General features: G+C 47.6%; 1 protein-coding gene across 2 annotated transcripts in view; it reads right to left on the bottom strand.

Moving 5' to 3' along the window:
• MAP4K2 (mitogen-activated protein kinase kinase kinase kinase 2) overlaps positions 1 to 21,917 on the bottom strand; it is a 1,208,607-nt gene that overhangs the window by 104,577 nt on the left and 1,082,113 nt on the right. For both annotated transcript variants that reach the window (XM_069645028.1, XM_069645029.1), the window contains 4 exons: positions 17,488 to 17,556; positions 17,300 to 17,386; positions 16,746 to 16,816; positions 16,468 to 16,523 (listed from right to left, as the gene is read on the bottom strand). In XM_069645028.1, the coding sequence (XP_069501129.1) occupies positions 16,468 to 16,523; positions 16,746 to 16,816; positions 17,300 to 17,386; positions 17,488 to 17,556 (283 nt within the window). The remainder of the gene's footprint in view (positions 1 to 16,467; positions 16,524 to 16,745; positions 16,817 to 17,299; positions 17,387 to 17,487; positions 17,557 to 21,917) is intronic.

The raw sequence follows: 21,917 nt of genomic DNA, 5'->3' as shown, positions 1-21,917 counted from the left end.
AAACGAAGGCAGAGATAAGTAATATGCGTTTGGAGCACCCGAGGTGCGGTAGCCTATGGCAATGGGACTTGAATATAGTATTACATATAACCGGCGAGGGAGTATGTTTAGAGCTACAATTACAAGTATGATTCGGTGACACTGGAAACGAGGAGGGTAGTTAGGTCACTGGTAGCCTGGTGACACCCTGCTGGGCTCTGGGCCTGGGCTTCCTAGGGCAGAGCCAAACACGGGGGGCCTGAGATCCAGGGATGGAGCTGGGCATCTGTTGGGGTTGGGGTCGAGGCTGGGTTGGGTGGGGAAGGGGGAGGGCGAGGGGTTTGTGGAGTTTGAAATTGGGGAATGGGGTGTTGGGAAGTGGGCGGGGGGAAGTTTGTTGGGGAGGAATGGGTAATGAGCCAAAATGAGAAACTTGACAGGTGGGATAGAAGGCGGAGTAGGAGGGCGAGATACTGTAATTATGGCGCCAGGGTGCCTTAGAGTGGTCACCTGGAACGTCAGGGGCCTCAATAGTTATCTGAAACGTAACAAGATGATGATGTATCTGAAAAGGATGAGGATTGATATAGCATTATTACAAGAGACCCACCTCACCAGAGATAAATTGGAGGTGATCAAGAAGAAATGGAGGGGGTGCCTGGTGGGAGCTACATATTCGGCCTACGCTAGAGGAGTTATCATCTGGGTGGCACGGCATGTACCATTTCAGCTGCTTCAGGTCACGGGAGACCCAGAAGGCAGACTGATCGCTATGAAGGGGATATTAGAAAACCGGGAAGTGTGTATTGTCAATCTGTACGCCCCTAACCAGGATACAGTGGCTTATTGTAGGACGCTGTATGGTAAAATCAGCCCCTTGCTGGGTGGCGGGATCCTGTGGGGCGGGGACTTCAACTGCTTACTTAATCCCAAGGTTGACAGATCTGACGGTAAGTTAGACAAACCTACCCCAGCAGCAAAGGTGTTAAAGACCCTCCTGAGAGACTTCGACCTAGTTGACGTCTGGAGACAGCTGCATCCTGTAGATAGGCAATACTCGCATTATACGGCACCACACGACCTTTACACTAGACTGAACTACGTGTTCGCTACCAGGGAGTTGGTAGAAGAGATGGAAGGTGCGGAATATAAAGCCAGGCTGCTCTTGGACCACTCCCCCCTGGTTCTGGAGTGGCGACACCAACCTCCCAGGTCGCGGATTCCCACTTGGAAGCTCAGAGACAAGGCTTCCGGGAGGACTTAAGAGAGGGGATCACGGAGTACTTTGAGATCAATACTGGCAGCGTTAGCTCCATGGAAACCGTGTGGGAGGCGTTTAAGGTGGTTTTGCGGGGGGTTGCCATATCGAAATCTAGGGGGCTCCAGGGGGGCATAGAGCAGGAGCTGAAGGGAATTGAGGAGAAGCTGGAGGAAATGATGCGAAGTGGAGGCACCTCTAATGAGACCACGAAATCCAGGAAACGCTGGAGGATATGGGCCTACCCACCCTAGATGATGTAGAACGCGCAGACCTGGATGCCCCTAGTACAATGGAAGAACTCGAGCTAGTGGTTCAGCACCTGCCCACCTGTAAGGCCCCTGGGTCTGATGGGCTTCCGAGTGAAGTCTATAAAACTTATAAACAGGAGTTGCTTCCCCAGCTGCTGGCCATGCTCAACGAGTCCTACGAGCAGGGCAGGCTACCAGAGTCCCAACGGGAGGCGGTGATTATTCCGCTGTTAAAGCCAGGCAAGCCTAGCACGGACTGTGGGTCGTACAGACCCTTATCGATGCTTCATCAGGATAGTAAAATCCACACCGCTGTGTTGGCTAATAGGCTCAAGGCCATCATTGGTAAACTGATACACACCGACCAAACGGGCTACGTCCCGGGTAGGAACATAACGGATAACATCAGAAGATTGCACCATATCATTGACCAAACCAAAGAAGACCCAGGTGAATTGGCAATAGTTTCACTAGACGCGGTCAAGGCCTTCGATTCAGTAAGATGGCCCTGGCTGATCGCGACCTTAGAGGGCTATGGAATGGGGCCGGGATACCTCAGGTGGGTGAAAATGTTATACAGCTCCCCGATTGCTAGGGTTAAAAGGGTGCTATTATATCGGATAAATGGCAACTAAGCAGGGGCACTAGACAGGGCTGCCTGTGGTCGCCCATGTTCTACATACTAGCGCTAGAACCATTGGCCATCTGTCTAAGACAGCAATACGAGGAGATAGGTATCCGTACAGTGGGCGGTATGCATCTTGTCTCTCTGTATGCTGACGACATACTGTTGTATCTGCGCTACCCAGAAGAGAACATGCAGTACATTCGGGATGTGATGGAGCAATTTGCTGCCCTTTCCGGCATAGCGGTCAACCCCAAGAAGTCTAGTGTGTTCCCCCTGGGGAGATACAGGCTTGTCCTGCCCGTGAGCTTGCCAATATTACCAATACCCTGGCGTACCAAGTCGTTCCGATACCTCGAAAAAATGACATATACCATACGGCAGGAGAAGAACATACACACAACACGGTAAAGGCAATAGAAGGAATTAAAAATAGCATGGGATTTTGGTCCAGGCTACCCCTGGCTATGATGGGGAGAGCGGATTTGCTTAAAATGGTAGTCTTGCCCAGACTGTTGCATTTCTTTGTTAATATCGCGCATGTGATCCCAAGGCGCTTTTTCGCTAGTCTCCACAGCTTGTGCAGGGGCTTCACTTGGAACAACTCCAGGAACAGGGTGGCCCTTTGGAAACTACAGAACTCGTGTGACAGGGGAGGGATAAACCTGCCGATTTTTGAGCTATACTATTTGGCCGAACAGCCGTAGTATGTAGCGAGATGGCTGTCTGATGAGGAGATGGCAGAATCCAGACTGCTAAGCGGCAAACCGGCTCCCTTCATCCTAAGAGAAGTGGTGTGGCTGTCCAAGCCAAGGGCCCTAGGGATGGCGGGGCTGCTGGCACTGGGCTGGGAGATGTGGCATAGAGCCTGGCAGATAGCGGGATACCCGGTTCCGTACTCTATGCAGGTGCCGCTAGTAGCACTATGTGGAGAGGATCCCCAGCTGATACAAGGGGTCCGTAGGTACTGTGAACCAGTGGGCCTGGCCACCCTGGGAGACATATGGCAAGAAGGGGAGGCATTGGAGTTCCAGAAACTGATAGAAGACATTGGGGTGCATAAGGGGCAGTATATAACTTACACCAGAATTGTTAAAAGAGTGCGAGCGAAATGGCCAACAGCGCTGCTCACTGAACCACTGAATGCCACCATGGAGGCAATATATGATATTTCAGAGGGTGGGCATGAGATTTCCCGCATATATGAGCTGTTGGAGTCTAAGATGGGGAAGGAATTGACCCTATTGAGACAACTGTGGGAAGAAGAGGTGGGTGAGCCCATGTCGGATGGGCTGTGGGAAAGAGCCCAAAGATACCATAAAAAAGTGTCCCGGAACGCTCGGCTCCAGCAAATCCAATTGTATGTCACACACAGAGCATACCTCACCCCCAGTAAGATCGCCAGGTTTGGCGGCCAGGCTACTCAGAAATGCCCCAGGTGTGGGGAGGAGGAGGCGGTGCTGCTACACATGTTCTGGGCCTGCCCGAAGGTGGGAAAGTTTTGGTCAGAAGTGAGGACACGCTTAGCAGAAAACGGTATCACACTGGAGGTGGAGTCGGCCTGGGCATGCATGCTGGGGGGTTTCCCCAGGTCACGCAACTTATGGCATATAAGCAAAATGAAAGACCTAGCATACATCCTGGCCAAACGAAGGATAGCAATGTGCTCGAAAGCAGACCAGAGACCAAGGACAGAGTTATGGTGGGCTGACCTTTTGAAATGGGCAGATGCAGAAACAGGTGTTTGGTTTGATACGGTTTGTAGGGGAGGGGGGAGGAAGTAGGACCCTTAATTGAATGGAGGCAGCTGGTGGCTACTATGAGTGGTCCCCTCCAGTCCGACCAGAGTGATGCTGAGACCGATAACGAGTTGACGATAAACCCGCCTAAAGGTTCACAGGCTGATGACAAGGACCGATTGTCTCGAGTAGGGGTAGTGGGGGGTCGCAGGACTGAAGAACGCTGTTTGTAACGTTATGATGTTGAATCGAATATAGAAGTCCCGAGCATTGTAATGTTTGGTGTGTTGTTATATAAAAAAATAAAAACTGTTTAAAAAAAAAACATATCCCTAATTTCATTTTCCACCCGCTCACCAACTCTCACATTTGGAATATGTTCAGATAAGCCAGAAACCTAGTTTTCTTTTCTTTTTTTTTATTGAAACATCAGTACAACAAACTTTGGTTGGAATCAACCAAGAGAGTTAAACTTTTGTTACAAAATACCTAAACAATGGAAAGTAGAAGACAGAACAAAAAGAAAGTCCTCCAATATTTCCTAGTGAAAAAAGTCAGCAAAACATAAAAAAAAACGATTAGGCCTGAATTTATCATTAGACTACCCATCAAGTAGGAAAGAATAGGAAGAAAAAGAAAGAGAGAGAGAAAAAGAAAAAAGGGAAAGAAAAAAAATGAAAAAACGGAGTGAGAGCAGAGAGAATCCAACATTTTCTGCAAGTTTCCATCAGTTTGAGGTTGTCCTTCAACTTTAACGAGTCCATGTAGTCGACAACAGCACAGCTTAGTTTGACATTATGGCCAGAAGATGCATAGGCCCACCAATCTTTCATATTGTTATCTGCAGGTGCAAAGCGTCCGAGATGACAGGAACGCAATGCCGTGGTAGGCGTAAAAGCTATTAATAAATGTTGTATTGATTCAGGGACCAACTTACAGTAGCAGCAAAGATTGTCTTTGATTTCGTTGTCGTGACGAAGCCAAAGCATGTCTTTGGTGTTCAGCGCATTTAGCCATAGTCTCAGAAATTGCTCACGATGGTGACGTGATGGACAATTTGTCAGATAGCAACACTGAACGTTAAGTTTGTGGGCACCTATACCCGACTCCAATGTCGAGGGCATTTTTTGACGTTGGTCTTGGTTCATAATCCAGCACCAGGCCTCAAATTTCCTTTTCACAAGTTGCGGGTAGTAATCAGGTCAGATGATGTTTGGTCGGCATTTGACAGGATGTCGTCCAGGAGCTTCTGCCAAGTATCCAGTAGACTTGATCTTCCACCTCATTGGTTGTCTCGGAAGATATAATATGCCAAACTTGGGGGATCAAGACTCATCTTACGTCTTTCCATCAAAGATTTCCACATAACGTGTGCAGCGAATTCAGAGACAATTCATACCACATTGCTGTCATCGAAATGTCATCGAAATGTACGAGGGTAGTTTTAATATTCGCCGCTAGAATTGACCTTTAGTTTTTGCCAGAATTGGCCATCGATATTCCAGCTGGCTTTGGCACCAAAGGTAATGGCCGGGGCTACTTTTTGTGAGTAGAATATGAGGACCGGTGCTAGTGTGAATTTCCCAAAGTTCTTGTTTATCATGGCACCCTGTAAACTGAATTGCGTCATGCGGTTGACGAGATCCTGCTTCCAATGATGTTCATTTAGGGAGATGTTAAACATGATGCCAAGATATCTGATGGAAGTAACAGGATTTATTGGTTTGTTGTCAATTGTCCACCTGAAGTCTTTCAGCTTTTCTGTACCGGATTCCCCAATAGTCATTATGTTTGTCTTTTCGATGTTTATTTCCAAGTCGTTCAGATTTAAATAATCATAGAGTTTAGATAGTCGCTGTAAACCGATCTGCGTTTGGTCCATTAACACAAGATCGTCCGCATAAGTTATGCAACTGATCGGGGTGTTGTTTAATTTTGGAGGGAAGCATCGCACTTCCTCAGGATGGTTCGGCAGATCAGAAATGAATTGCTTAAACAGATCGGCGGCAAGGGGGCAGCCCTGTTTAACCCCTTTTTTAGTAGGTATTTTCTTTTTTATGGCTCGCCCTGGTTGTTCAGGCAAACCTAGTTTAACTGGCCATTACAGTTCCCAGAGTCACAGGAAGATGAATTTTATATCCCCAAAATTCGCCTGGGAATTACATAAAATATGGTACACAGATGAAATCCATCCGCCTTATGATGGCTGAGAAAAAGGCCGAAATGATAATAGGCCTTTTAAATAAATTGTGAATCTTCATGTGGGACGAAGGGTCCTGCTTCTGCTACCGGCCATTTGTTTTCACTGGGTCAGTCTGTGCCCACAGTTTTTTTTCAATCTCCTTCTTGTTGGAAGCTTGCTCTTTGAAGTGAATGCCCCCATTTTCACACATAATAGTCATGCTCCAGCCAAGGGTAACATTTGCCTTCAGAGCCAGCAGGTCTGGAGAACACTGAATTTTGACGCCTTTAGCAGCACATTTTTATTGCAGTTGGTCATTAGATGGGAGATGTGACACCCAGGCCGGCAGTGGGAGTTTTCCTTGTGAAGTTTTGCCCACAGCCAGTAAAAGGGTCTGCCTTGGGCTGACATTTTCTTCATGAAGACAACGTGGCTCTTCAAATGTCACTGGAATTTTGTGGGTGAAACATAATATACATTGCTCTTTGTCAACCCACACATCCTTTTTCTGTGAGCAGCTTTACTTTTTCAAACTGTTATTTGCACACACATGTACAGGCCGTTTTTGTTTTCAATATTTAAAAATGCTGTTTTCCATGTGACAGGGATCTTTGATTCCTCCTTCATTTGTAAATTAAAATGCTGCTCATCGATTGTTAATGATAGATAGACCTCTTTCCACATGGCTCTTTAATTTTACTTGAAAAACAAAAACAAAGTCAGGCAGTTTTTGTTTCAGTGTTTACAATGAATGCCATTCATGTGAAAGGGACTTCTGTTTGTATTTGTATTTATTACATTTTATATAGCGCTCTACGCCAAAGCACTTTACATTACAACAACAAGAATACATTAGAATAGATTAGAAGTGACCACACGGTCGCCCTGGGGGAAGCCCAACGCTCGATCAGATCCCTACAGGACAAATGTGAAATCTTGGAGATTCAACAGGAAGACCTTGAAAACAGGGCCCGATGCAATAACCTGCTCATCCGAGGGATCCCAACCTTGGTTCCAGACAAATCCCTGCCGGAATATGTGGGGGACCTCTTCCAGTCCCTGCTTCCTCAGCTGGATAAATCCCAGCTCCCAGGACCACATGCACAGGCTGCACCCGCACTGAGGGGTGGAATCAGATTCCCCCCCTGATGTCATAACTAGGGTGCACTTTTTCACCACAAAGGAAGCCATCTCAGCAATCAGCCGCTGGCGGGATGAATTATCCTTCCAAGGCTCTCCCCTCCAGATCTATCAGGACCTCTCTCCTTATGCCCTCCAGCCTCTAACTCTCTTTCTTCAGGACTACCAGATCCGCTATAGATGGCTCCTTCCAACAGCCCTACAGTTCTCCTATAAAGGCACCTTACGGAAAATCAGCCACCTCGAAGATGCAGAAAAGATCATGCATCCAGCCTCGCCTGGGGGATCCACACCTCCAGCCTCAGAAAGTGCTGCTGACAGGGGGTCTACCTCCCCTGTGAAGGCTAGGCAGACCCCATGGTCAAGAGTCCCAAGATACGGAAAGAAAAGATAAACCATCACAGAAGGGACACTTGGGCAGGAGCGCCACGCCGATCATGTGAAAGCAGATGAACCTCTACAGTCGTTGCATCGCCCCCTCCTCCCCACGGCCCATGCCCATTTCCAAGGTACGATCCATCTATGATTCCTTGGAATGATGAACAGTTCTTGTACCTGGCTCCAGCCATGTTGGCTGAGAGCAGTCATTTGGCCCAGTTGGCTAGGGGCGACACCGGACCCATAACACGGCCCTCCCCTGTGGTTAAAGCTCAGCCTTCCCGTTGGAGGCCTGGGTTAAAATTCCAAGAGCAGGATGGTAAGCAGCTATGGACTCTTCAAAATGATGGCTGACTCACACTCATTCCACCCCCCCACTCCCCATCCAGATCCAGCGGCAACCTCACTTCCCGCCCGGGAACATCATTCCCTGAGATTCGTCTCCCTCAACGTCAGAGGACTAAACTCTCCCGCCAAACGCAAATCGATTTTGCAGAAGCTGCAAAATGAGGATACAGCTGTGGTCCTGCTCCAAGAGACCCATCTATTGCCAGGAGACTTTCCACTTCAATTTCTCGCCTCAGGCGGCACTAAGAAAGGAGGAACTGCAGTTCTCTTTGTGAAGGGACTAAACCCCCAGATTCTGGAAACAAAACTATGCCCAGACGGCCGATTCGTGGCTGTGAAATGCTTATTGCAGGGACAGTTATACACCTTCATCTTGGTGTATGCCCCTAATGTGGGGCAGGTCGCCTTCTATGATTCCCTGGGCTCCACCCGCTCCCCCTTCTCAGAAGGCCAAACAGTAATCGGGGGAGATTTTAACAGAGTCCCGGATCCCACGAAAGACAGATCGCATCCTCCCTCCCCGGGGGACTTCACTCTAGCGCTTGGACTTCTACGCCTATTTAGGGCCCTGGAGGTGGTTGACTCGTGGCAGGTGCTTCACCCCTCAGAGAAAGACTTTTCTTTTTATTCTTATGCCCATAGAACTTTTTCAAGAATCAACCTCCTCTTGACGTCCCGCAAGTACTTGCCTATGCCAACGATGTATCTATAGGGTCGAGGATCTTATCCGACCACGCACCGATAACGTTAGAGATCCTAGTGCATGGGCCAACTCCCAACACCCAACGCAGGTGGACTCTATACGACCCGATGCTCAACGAGATGCCACTCAGAGATGCAATAGCGACGTCAATTAAGAACTACTTCAAAGAAAATCCTAGCGAAGATACCTCCCCGGCAAATACCTGGGAAGCTATGAAATCGGTTATCCGGGGAGAGTTGATAGCGCATGCAGTGGTATTCCACAGGAATAGGCGACACATGCCCGTCTGATCCTTGAAGAAGAACTCCAGAAAGCAGAAGAAATCCATAAGGAAAAAGGCTGGTCCCCAAGAACACAACGAGCCATCTGCACTGCACGGAAAAAGATCGAGGCCCACTACACCGAGCACACAGCGCAACTGCTGGCTAAACCCAAGCAATGCTATTACGTAAAAAACAACAAGGTGAACAAATTGCTGGTGGCCAAACTCGCTAAAAGGAAGAGGAGCAATACAATTATCGGGCTATGAGATCCGCAGGGCGTAATACAGTACGCCGAACAGAAAAGCAATGGTTGGTGGCAAGCCGCCTGGCACACGTGATGACCGCACCACCATAAGACCAGAGGGAGCAGAGAGAATACCTGCAGAAATCGGCAGTCCCCCGATTGCAAGACGCAACCCGAGAGAAACTGGACGCTCAGGTGAGGAGGTTGAGGAAGCCATAAAATCCCTCAAATCCCGAGCCCCTGGCCCGATGGATATTCCACCAGATTTTAAAGATCTTTAGGCCAAAACCGATTACTCCTTTGGTAGCACTCTTTAACTACTTTAGGGAATCGGGCTTTGTAACCCCCTCCATGCAAGAGTCAATCACTGTCCTCCTACCCAAACCTGGGGAAGACCCTAGGAACCCTGCTTCTTACAGGCCAATCGCCCTGCTGAACATAGATGCCAACATCTATTCCAAGATTCTGGCTACTCGCCCATCACACACCTTGCCCAACATAATTCATCCTGAGCAGACCGGATTTATTAAGAACAGATCCGCAGGCGATAACATCCGCAGAGCTTTAGACCTGGTGGATCTTGCTTCTCAGGACTCCCACGGATTAGTACTCATGGCCCTGGATGCTATCAAAGCGTTTGATAGGGTGGACTGGACCTTTATGGAGCTCACATTGGAAGCTTTCGGGTTTGGGCCGGCATTTCAAACCATGGTCCTGGCCAACTATAAATCACCAAAAACCCTCCTCAGGATCAATGGCACCCTTTCCAACCCAATCTCCCTGACCTGCGGAACCAGGCAAGGATGCCCGCTATCCCCGCTCCTATTTGCGCTTATCATGGAACCTTTCACCCAAAAAAAAATCAGGTTGAATAACCATATCAAGGGCCTCCAGGTCAGCCCCTCACAACATAAAATTGCCCTGTATGTGGACGATGTCCTGCTTACCATCACAGAGCCTTGTTCCTCGTTTACGCACGCCCTCTCCGAAATTAACATCTATGGAAGAGTCACCGGCTTTTCCATTAATTTCGACAAGTCCGTGGCGCTAGGAATAGGAATATCCCCAGACAAACGGGAATCCTTGATTCCGATATGTCCTATCCAATGGAAGACAAAGGCAATCCCCTATTTAGGAATCCAAGTTCCTGCAAACCAGAGGGAAACTTATCATGTAAAGTTTCCCCCGCTCTTTAAAGAACTGGAACACGACCTAAAGCGCTGGGCATCCCAAGAAATATCACTGATGGGATGTATAACCGCCTGTAAAATGAACTTCCTCCCCAGATTCTTGTATGCTTGCTCATCCCTGCATGTTACGATCCTGCCGCCCACCCTCCGCGATTTGCAGAGGAAAATGCTTTGATTCATCTGGAGGGGGGAAAAGGCCAGGATTCCCCAAAAAACAATGCCAGGTAATGCAAGGTTGGGTGGTCTGGGCATCCCTGATCTACAGGGATATCAGGTGGCAGCACAACTGCCGCACACTCAAGCATGGAAAATATCCACTAGTTGCCCCAAATGGATGGAACTGGAACAATCACGTCTATCTCTCCCCCTGCGCTTCCTCCCACATGTCCCGCCTCCTTTGCGGTGACAATGGGAGGGACTAATATTATGCACCAAACATACCATAGACACTTGGGACAAGGCCCTGAAGCAGAAAGGGATCCCTACAGGACTGAGTCCCTCATCCCCAGTGTTTCTTAATCAGAGCAAATCCCCAGAACTTCAAAACTTGGATTGCAGGGGGCATTGAGACTCTGGGTCAGTTGTTTGAGGGAGGACTGCCCCGCACCTTTGCACAATGTAAAGAGGCCTTCCGGCTCCAGGAAAGTGACAGATTCTCCTATATTCAGCTTCGTCATTGGTGCTCTCATCCTCAAACCCTTCAAGCAGCAACTCACGGCCCTCAAACTGTCTCTTAAGACGCTTCCAGGGAGACTTCCTCACCCCAAAAACCCAATATATTGCACAATGGGAGGCAGACATAGGCCACCCTGTGGAGGACCAGACTTGGGTGGACATCTGGACCCGCACCCATGCATCAACTACATGTGTTACCAACAGGGAATGTGCTTACAAAGTCCTACTGCGTTGGTACTACCCTCCCCTTCGGCTTCACCATATGAACCGGGCACTCGACCCGGCTTTCTGGAGACGGTGCGGGCACCCGGGCTCTTTCTTCCACATGTGGTGGACATGCCCAAAGGCCCAACAATTTTGGAAACAAAATGTCTAGCCACCATCGAAGGGATCACCCAGACGGCACTCCCACTAGAACCCAAACCCATTCTCCTGAGCGCCCCGATCCCAGGCATCTACCCACGGTCCGGGAGTAAAGCCAAGCTGCTGACCCAGTGTCTTCTGGCAGGAAGAATAGTGGTTGCCCGCTCCTGGAAATCCGCAGACGGCCCTCCCATGTCCCTTTGGTGGGTAAAGATATGGGACATACTAATTGCAGAGAAAGTAACAGCGGCCAAAGCAGGTCTCCTCCACCGTTTCCAGAACATTTGGGCCCCACTACTAGAATACGACCAGAAATTCCCAGCTTTGACCTATAAGCCTCAACTGGTCGGGAGGGTCCTGGATGCTGGGGGCACGCTTCAGGAGGGAGGGGGGACGAAACAGGAGCAGAAAACTCAAACCTCTGAAACTCTGGCACTGGTCGGCAACCACAAGGGGGAGGAGAGGGAGGGAAGAGATGGGATTTCGATATGATGTATAATATGCTTTGATAAAAAATTGCATTGCTGCCACCCTGCCTTGGTTTAAAATAAACATATTTGAAAAAAAAGAATAGATTAGAAGCATCATTACCAAACATGAGACAAACCATTGAGAACAGTATGTAGAACAATTTGCCTAGGACTATGGAAGTAAAGAGGGTTATCAGGATGGAGGATGAAGAAGATGAGATTTCAAGGAGGAGTAAGAGGAGATGGAGCGGATAGGGAAAGGTAGAGAGTTCTAGTGTAGAGGGGCAAGGAGCTGAAAGGATCAGAAACGGGAAGAGGCACAAGGAGACAGACGAACAGTGAGTCGGAAGTGATCAGCAGTGCGGTGGGGGCGCGAGGGAGCTTAGAAGGAGAGGAGAGAGGAAAGGTAGAGAGGGGCAAGATCATGAAGAGATTTAAAAATGAGACAGAGGAAGTTAAATTTAAGTTGAGAATGAAAGGGAAGCCAGCCAAGAGAAGAAAACGAAGAGGAAATGGAATCATGAGGAGAGAAAAGGCAAAGAGTATGGATAGCAGAGTGATAGAGGGATCTGAGGCGGGCGCGATGAGAAGCAGGGAGGCAAAAGAGGAGAGCAGAGCAGTAGAATAGACGAGAGAAGATAAGGGAAGAGATTAAGAGTTTAGTGGCATGGAAGGTGAGGGAAGAATGGATTTTACGAACATTGAAGAGGTGATAGCGACAGGCGTGGGAGGTAAGAGAAATGTGGGGGGGGTAAAGGAGAGGTTGGAGTCGAAGTGGAGGCCTAGATTGCAGGCAGTGGCTGAAATTGGAAGATTAGTAGGGGGAAAGAAAATAAAAGGAGGGGGAGAGGGAGCGACAGTGTGTTGGAAGGAAAGAAAAAGACTTCAGCCTTGTCAGTGTTGAGGGAGAGAAAGTGGGATGACATCCAGTTTGTGATAGCAGTGAGACAGGAAGAAAGTTTAAGGTGGATATCAGGAGTGAAAGAAGTGAAAGAGAGGAAAAGCTGGGTGTCATAAGCATAGCAATGGTGAGAGATACCGAAGGAAGAGATGATAGGGGCAAGAAGAGAAGTGTATAGTGAGAAAAGGAAAGGGCCAAACACAGAGCCTTGGGGAACACTGATGTCCAGGGGGAGAATAGGGAAGGTACGGCCGCCCCAAGAGATGGCAAAAGATTGGTTGGAGAGGTAGGAGGAGAACCAGCTGAGAACAGAGCCTTTGAGACCAAAGGAATAGAGAGTGTTGTGGAGTAAGGGTGAACAGTGTCAAAGGCAGCAGAGAGGTCTAGGAGGATGAGGACAGAGGATTGCTTAGAGTAGCGAGCGGTAAGGAGGGAGTTGAGAACGGAGGTGAGAGCAGTTTCAGTGGAGTGTTTAGGGCGGAATCCAGATTGAGAAGGGGGAGAAGGGAGAGATTAGATACAAAAGCTGAGAGTTGAGAGTAGACTAGGTGTTCTAGAAGCTTAGAAAGGAATGGTAGAAGAGAGATAGGAGGAAAGTTTGAAGCAAGGAGGGGGTTAGCAGAGGGTTTTTTCAATATAGGAATGATAGTAGCGTGTTTGAAGGCCGAAGGGAAGATGGCGGAGGAGAGACAGATGTTGAAGAAGTAGATGAGGTAAGGAATGAGAAGAGGGTAGATTTTAGCAATCAAGGGGGTGGGGAGGGGATCAGAGGGGGCAGCAGTAGGGCGAGATTTGGACAGGAGATGGGAAACATCAGAAGGAGTAACAGGGGTGAAGTTAGACATGTGAGAGGCAAGGGTGGTGAGAGAGGTGGAGGAGGGGAGTAAGAAGGGGAGCATAGAATGTTTTGGCATAGAGTGAGTATCTTGGATGAGAAAAAGTCAGCAAAGTCGGAAGGGGAGAGGGAAGAAGTAGATGAGTGATCAGGAGTAGGCGGGGAGAGAAGACGAGATAGAGTCTGAAAGATACGATGAGGATGGGAGGATTGGGAATGGAGGAGGTTAGAGTAGTAGGATCGCTTAGCTAAGCTAAAGCAGGAGTCATATAGAGTGGTAAGAGAAATAGGAGGCTTGGTTAGCAGGCGAGCAGAGCTTGAGCCAGCGTTATTCAAGGCGACAGAGAAAGCGGCGCATAGACAGAAGTTGAGGGGAAAGCCAGGGTTGTGAGGGTTTGTGGGTAGGGCGGAAAGAGGAGAGAGGGTGAAGTTGATTGAGACTAGAGGAGCTAGAGGAGGAAAGAGAGGATAAAGCTTTATTAGCCGAGAGAGAGGAGAAATCAGGAAGAGGGGGGAGGGAGGAAGAGCAGGTATCGAAGAGAGAGGGGCTATAGTTACAGAGATCCCGTAGAGAGAAGGAAATTGGGGAAGAGGGGGGTGTGGACAGAAGGGGAGGTGGAGTGAGGGAGGAAGAGTAAGGCATGGTCAGAGAGATAGTTGGGAATGGTAGAGACTGGGGAGGAGGAGAAGGTAGAGACAAAGATAAGATCGAGAGTGGAGCCAAAAGAGTGAGTGGGAGAAATAGGGAGGGGAGTGAGAAGGTAAGAGTTGAGAATGGAAAGACGAGGGGATGGTTGATGGGAAGAGGGGATGTGAAGGTTGAAGTCTCTGAGTGCTGTAAGGGGAGAGGGGGTGGCTGAGATGAGGGAAAGAAGGTGGTCAAGGTCATCATAGAAGGAGGAGAGGAGGCCAGGTGGTCTGTAGATAATTAGAAAGGAAATAGCGTGAGGAGAAGTAAAGGATTTGTACAGATATTCAAAGGAAGGGAAGACAGGAAGAGGCGTGGGAGAGGGGGAAGAATGGCATTTAGGGTGATAGAGAACACCAATGCCACCTCCGCGGCGAGATGGGTGGGAGACATGAGAAAAGGAGGAGGAGGAGATGGTAAGGGAAGCAGGTACAGCAGAGTTGAAGAAGGGGATCCAAGTTCCAATTATACAGAGGAATTGAAGGTTGAGTCGCAGAAACATGTTTGGGGCCTTTAAATGTACCCCACAAGATTGACAATAACCAAACATGAGACAGTATCCTATGGACGTGTATAATTACTACAATCACTGAGTCAGTACAATATCAACCCCAATGGGTTCTTATTTATTTATTCATTTATTTTGTATTTGTTGCAGTGCACTGAACCCACAGGGTTGACTGTTTGGTGTCTGTTTATTGTTTTCTTAGTGTTTATGTTTGCGATATGTTTCTATTGCACATTGCATTAATCATGTATTTCAAAATAATGAAAACTAATACACTTTAAATAAAAGGCTTCATATTTACTATCAACTACTAGTATGAGATATTAATGATCATTAGCCAATTAATGAATCATGATCGATTGCCTGATGTTTCACATATGCTGTGACCAGCAATACACTTACAAACCTCTGTAAAACAATTTCCAATAGGAACAACCCTGTGTATGACAAACAGCCAGTATAGGCCTGCCTCTTTGTTTCTCCAAACAAAGAAAGGAATATCCAAGAAACAAAATGGCAGAGAGAAGGTCTTAAAAGACACACAAGTATCCCAATGGCTACTACTAGGCTTCTTATACAGACTACTAATGCAGTAAATCGTCTTGCACCCCTGATGAATCAAAAACGAAATCACTGCTGCCACCAGCTTGTGCCCCAAAACCAATTTATGTTGATAAAAATAACCTTGGACAAAACGGAATGCGCAAAAAGCACCCCTGTCCTATGGGCTACTAAGGACCACATATTAAACAGGCATTGGCAATGCCAATAGTTTGGACTTTTGTGTATGCATGGGAAAGGCACTGCCATAGTGGTATTAACAGGCCATTGGTACAAGTACATGGCCATCTAATAGTAATGCCTGGCAAATGCCTACTACCTATACACAAGCCAAAACTGTTGGCTTGGCCAGTGCTTGTTTTTAACAGGACTTCAGTGAATGATATGCACAGTGCTTATAAACTGAGAGGCTGAAGGCAGACCTGGTTAATGCATTTTTATTACACCTTAGCGCGTTTACAGCTCCAATTAAGTAATTAACTCTCAGAAGACTGATTGACAAAACATTGGCAGTGCAAGGTTTCATGGCAAGGCTTGGTTAAGGCAAGCTCAAAGAATTCCCATGAGGAGGTAGTTTGGGCGAGAAGTGGCAGGAACTGGGTGGGAACGGCCATAGGGATTTGCATGGCCATGGGCAGTCAATGGGTGGGCAATGGGTGGTCAAATAACCAAACAACACCTACAAGCTATGTGTCCATCCTCATAGGTAATTTCTCCCTATCTGTACTCTAATGCAATAGTTATGGCTTATAGGTGGCGCAAGTACCACCTAATAGCCCAATTTAAAAAGATGTTGTAGGGGGACTTCAGTAGACGCCCATCTGTCCACAAAAAACAGTCAGAGATACTTTAAAAAAAAGAGGGAACAAGTAAAAAGTTTAGGGGTCCCTGAAAATAGACTGCAGAATCTCCAAAATCGAAATTCCACTGTGACTGCTTTGTGGATGCATTTCCTCCTGTCTAGGAATCCTATTTGACACCATTATTACCCAAGAGAATCATGCTTTCCTTGGGGTTTTGTCATGGAGGTCTCCAGGTCTCTAGTACACTTTCAAGGGAAAGGTCCGGCCACAGGACACTACTGTCAATGGGCACTTCCGATTTGTGACACCCTTGCCCCTAGGTAGAGCTGAGCTAGAAACGCAGTCTGGGATTTGGAAACTTACCGGTTTGCACCTAGAACTCTAAACACTCTGGACTTGTCTGTGATTTCTTGCGTCACCTGAAATGCACATTGGCGGAGGGAGGAAAAGAGGCGACAAAGACACAAAGATGGAATGGAACATGGAGGCGAGAAGGGGAGAAATAAAGAGCATGTTATTCTTCAAGCGTTCTTAATTTACAAAGAAACAAATCATAGGAGGCAGCTGCTCCTGCTAGTGTAGCCATTTATGCAGAATGCAGCCTGTGAAGTAAAGCACCTCTTAGAGCTAGGGCTACATACCTCATTAGTTTGGATGCTTCGTCCCTGCATCCCATGTTTCCAGAAGGCAAGTACACTGTCCTGCAGGCAAACTGGTAACAAAGAGGAACAACAGATACAACAGATACATCATCATTAGCACCTCATATTGGTCTGGTCAGAGAGAAGGAAAAGACTGCATATGTCGAAAAGACTTTTGACCTGCTCCCCATCCAACCCCTTGCCCTGAACATGCTTGGAGATGCGGGAGAACCTCCACCGTCCACTCTTTGCAATAAAATAATGGGGATCTCTATCTGACATAAGAATAAGTTAATTCACCATGGCCTGACAAAGCAAGCACAATCCTCTACAAGAGCTTGGCAAAACCATGAGATTCACTACAAGAGCCGGACAAAAGCATGAGATGCTCTATAGGAGCTTGATAAACAAAAAAATGCTCAACCCACAGCCTTACCAAAGCCTAAATGCTTGACAAGGTAAGGCAGCAGGGGAGTAAGTTGGAGTGTTCAATGCTGCAGTACTACAGAAGGATTGCCAGAAAAAGAGAGTGCAAGCGCTGCATGTCCACTCACCAATAGTCTCGATGTAGAAGCTGAAGGTAAGTTCAGGTGCCAGTTTGCCTTTAGGGGCTCCGTGAAGGTTCACCATTTTCACACATTCTAAAGGGAAGAAAGGAAGCTGGTGAGTGATTGTCCAGAGAAGAGTTGACGCATGAATCACAGACCTGAGGTGAGTGGATGGATGGAGGAGAATCACTTACGATCAAAGGATACCAGGACGGTGTCTCTGTCCACCTGAATCACCTGCTGGGCAATGCTTGGGCCAGTATCTGCAATAGTGGAAATAACAGGCATGTCAGGGGAGAGAGGAAGTAGCCAAGTGTGCTCATCAAGAGAGAGCAAGAAAACACACAGGCAAGAGTGAACAAGGGTAGTGAAGGACACATACAAAACCTGTAGCATAAGAAAGAAGAGACAATCTTTTATTAGGGAAAATGTTACAAGCAAGACCAACGTAAGTAAAAACAGGGCCTTCTGAAGCAAAACAAAGACCAGGATGGATGACTCTAGACAGCATCAGTAGCTTTACCCTCAGAGACCTCCCTTTGTCCAATGGCTCTTCTGTTTGTGTGTTCAAAGGCCTTCCCGGGCTCTGGCTAAGTTTGTACAGTTCAATAGGGGTTGCCTCACCCCTTCCGACCAAAACCCTTCATATCAGTCTAACCTAGAGACAGGCTTTCTGGGGTCCTGTACCCCAAGATCCACTTTGCTGTAATGTCTCATACATAGGTGGGCCAGTGGACCCTTGGTGCGTTCCCATGGCGGTGCCCCCCTCTGTTTTCACTTTCCCCACTTCTCTGATCTCACAACAACCTCCCTGTCTCATTCACCTTCCACTATCTGGTGCTGCCTCTGACTGGCGAGGCCCGCCAGAGCCTACCTGATCTGGCTATCTAAGAGTTGGTTCTCTATCTACCCAGGTCCTTCCTTGATATTCTTATCTCTGCTTCCACTTTTTGGGATGCTGCCATCTGGTCTGCTCTGGTCTCTTTGCCCACTGTTGCTACTGACTCCTCTCCTACATGCAGTGGTTGAAGTAGGCAGGAGCAGTTGGGAGTGGTGCACCTCTACCTTTTCACTGTTCCTATACTTTTATTTTATAAAGAAACCGTTCCAGAATGGTTTACTTTTAAAATAAAAGTGTAGAAAGAAGTTTAAACTTGCACTTCAGCGCACTGCACTGAACATTTCCTTAAACACCAGGTGTGTTTGTTTGGGGGTTTGCTTTGGGCATGGTGATGGGGTTTGTAAGGAGCAGGGCAGGCCCGCAGGGAACATAGTTCTACTAGTTCTTTTCGTACACTTCGACCACTACCTACATGGTATTTCCCATTGATGTCCCACTTCCAACCTACTTCTGCACTACCTTCACTACCACCCACACCTTGAGTGTTCCATCTTCCACATACTCCAGACCAAACCCCCCTCCCCGATGTTACCTCCTGGGTCATTTCCGGCCTGTGATTGTATCCCTTCCTCTTTCCCCTTGGACTTATCCACCTCCTCATGCACTCAGATTCTCACCACCTCCTCTTGACTTCCACTTCCCTATCCTGATGTTATTGTCTCCTTCTGCAACTGCCATCCTTTTGGTGCTACCACCTCCTCTTTTAGTCATTGAGCTCTCACCACTTCCTCCTGTTTTCTCCTTCCCTCGACTGTTAGCACCTTCTCCTTCAAGTTAAACACTCACCACCTTCTCCTGTTTAGTCTTAACATCTGATGTTACCACCTTCTCCTAGACCTGCTTAGCTTTCAATACCATCTCTTAATCTCCACTGCTGCCAGCTCTCCACTCTACTACATCTCACCAGATTCTACTCCTACAACCGCTCCCCATTTCCCAGCTATCTCCAAACATGAACCTCGTCTCCCTGTAACCCACTCTGAGCAACTGGACTTAGTATTTTTAGACTGTGTTCACCCTGCACCAGGTTGGGACTTAAAGTGCAGGCCTGCACCTGGGTCTGGTAATAGGGTGTGAGCTGGTCTTGGTGGTTGTCCCCGAGAGTACCTATCTGGGGCTAGTTTGGGCTCAAAGGGCTGGTGCAAGCATATACATGGCCTATTCGCCAGCCTGAGTACTAGTGCTCCTCCCTGGACCTTCCCTGATTCTGCCTGTGCTGAGGCTCTTTGATTTCCAGTATGTGAATTAAGTGCCGTAAATACATCGGGTGACCCTGGAAAACACTGTATTTCTGATTTTCCTTTGTATGCTCAGTGAAATGGAAACATTGTACCCCTGGCATGAGAATCTCTTGCCAGGCAACAATGCTTCTGTAACTTTGCTTTTCGCAATCAATTGTCAGTGCTCCGGAAGTCGCAGATATGTAACATTGTACCGCCTAGCAGTGACGTTCACCATGAATCCAGTAAACCTAGTGAAATAGCTTCTTTGATATATCCTCTGAGGCTGGAACTGTATCTAAACACAAGCTATCATTGCCGACTGAAGGGAAATATGTTCACTTAACCTTTTAACTGCCATGGGTTCCCCCCCCCCCATGCCAAGGCCTTTTTTGGTGATTTTGGTATTTCACCATTCAAAGCCTTCTAACATTTTCTCCTTCATTAACCCCTTAAGTGCCAAGGACGAGCTATCTTGTCCTTGGCACTGGGGAGGTAATCCCAAGGACGAGTTATCTCGTCCTTGGCAAGGAAGAATCCGTTTATTTCCACGTTGGAGCTTAAAGTCTGCTGAGAGGGAGCGTTAGCCTCCCTCACGTTTGGAGGGGTTACATATTGTCCTGCAAGATCTCACAAGAGGTGGGGTCAAGTTTACGCTTTGAGGGCTGTCCTGCCTTATGAGGCTAATACAGTAGGGAAGAGTCAAGGCCTGCAAGAGTGGCGCGTGGGGAGGCACTATGATTGTCCCCTGCCCAGAGATCCTCTCCAGAACACAACAGGACCAATTTCCAATGGCTCAAAGTGGTATGGAGTCCCAACTCACCATCTTGGCGATCCCCAAAATCAGTCATGGGAATTTATCACACTTCATTTTAGACTTAAAAGCAATGCTTCATTTGTGGGGGTGTTTGCCAGGGCTCAGCCCCGGACTTATTTCTGAGCCCCGGCACTTATTTGATTTATGATGATGTGTTTTGGCAACATTATTATTAAAACTCATTCAGCAGTTGTCACAAAACAAGCAACAACAGTGTGCACTGGCCGCATTCTTTTCATCCTGTGTCAGCGCATCGTTATTCATGAACTTGATGACCCACGTAGACAGCAGAGAGGTAGTTATCCATTTTCATGGATAACGATGAGTTGGAAGGTGACATTGCTGGGCGCTTGTGCTGGCCACGGCCAAACACACCTCTCCAGTCCTCCTGCATAACATTGGAGCTCCTCCACTTCTGCAATCTGCAGCAACACTACAACGTTAGCGTGGGTTGGCAACAAAAGGACAGTCACCAGCCAGCAGCACCAACACAGGAGAAAGTCCGGTGAAAAAGCCACTGCCTAAGAGGAGTGCCTTTCACGAATGTAAACCTATATACAAAAGTTTTACTGCAGTATTTCACAGAAATGTTTAACAGTTCAGTGATCATTTTGTCTATCAATTAAACTTAGTAGCAAAGCAGGTTTGCTCATTTTTTCTGTGAATAAAGGTTCACCATTTTCCAACTGCCGCCTATATAATCTGAGCAAAATGTTAACAATGATGATGTGTTTAAAGAAGCACTTAAACATTTGCCTTAAACAAGTATGTTATTTTATTTTATGTTGTTTGGCATCTGGCAAATTGAACATCCGTTCTGGCTAGTGCATCCATCACCCAAAATAGCCAGTGGCTAGGCACTACAAAATAGCCAGTGGGAGTTGCAGCGTCAACCCTTAATATGCAGGCACTGTGGAGAAACAATCATGGGTGTTGGCAGCAGTGGGCCGGGAGTAGCCCGCCTAATGTTTCCCAAGTGCTCTAGAAAGTATTTGGGCCCTGGCACTTATTTCTTTTACAAATTAAGCACGGTTTAAAAGTCTTGGCGATTAGTTAGTTGGATTCCTAAGAACTAATGGCCTCTACAGACCCCAACTCACCCATCGCCTTACCATTCCAAGCTGACTCTGGATCATTTAAGAAATACTCAAAACAACTTGCAACTTAACCACAACTCAGCAACATCCAAACTCCTCGCTTTTTCCCAAATATTTAAACGGTGTCGACCCCAATGAACGAATGCGATACCCATTCCTTTCCAACTTTCCTGTATATTTCTTCCTGATCCAACGGACGTCCAGCGTGGCCCAGTCTTTCCTTAATTGGCAATCTAGGCCGGCCTTTTTGTTTTACTTACTTGTTCGCTTTAGGATACCACCACTCTGCTGTTGACTCCTTTCTCTGTTGCATCACACCCCATGTCCATTCTCTCTCAACTCCCCAGCCACCTTTCAATTGATAACTGTGGAGCAAAGAGTCTGTGACTGCCTCCTTTCACAACACTAGATACATCAGCTGATCATAGCCTCGTAATTCCTGCACTGCAGTCTATACCCATAGAGAAGAAACTTTGAGACCAAGCATCCAAACCCATCATGCAAGTTAGGAGGGGCTGCCACCATTACCCCAGGTGGGGGATGGGGGCCCAAGGCAAGATGAAGCACTGGAAGAAATGCACCGCCCACC

This window comes from Ambystoma mexicanum, chromosome 2p (assembly GCF_040938575.1).
Source record: "Ambystoma mexicanum isolate Mex_15411 chromosome 2p, UKY_AmexF1_1, whole genome shotgun sequence".
In the NCBI taxonomy this organism is placed as follows: domain Eukaryota; kingdom Metazoa; phylum Chordata; class Amphibia; order Caudata; family Ambystomatidae; genus Ambystoma; species Ambystoma mexicanum.
This window is presented reverse-complemented; position numbering and strand designations above follow the sequence as displayed.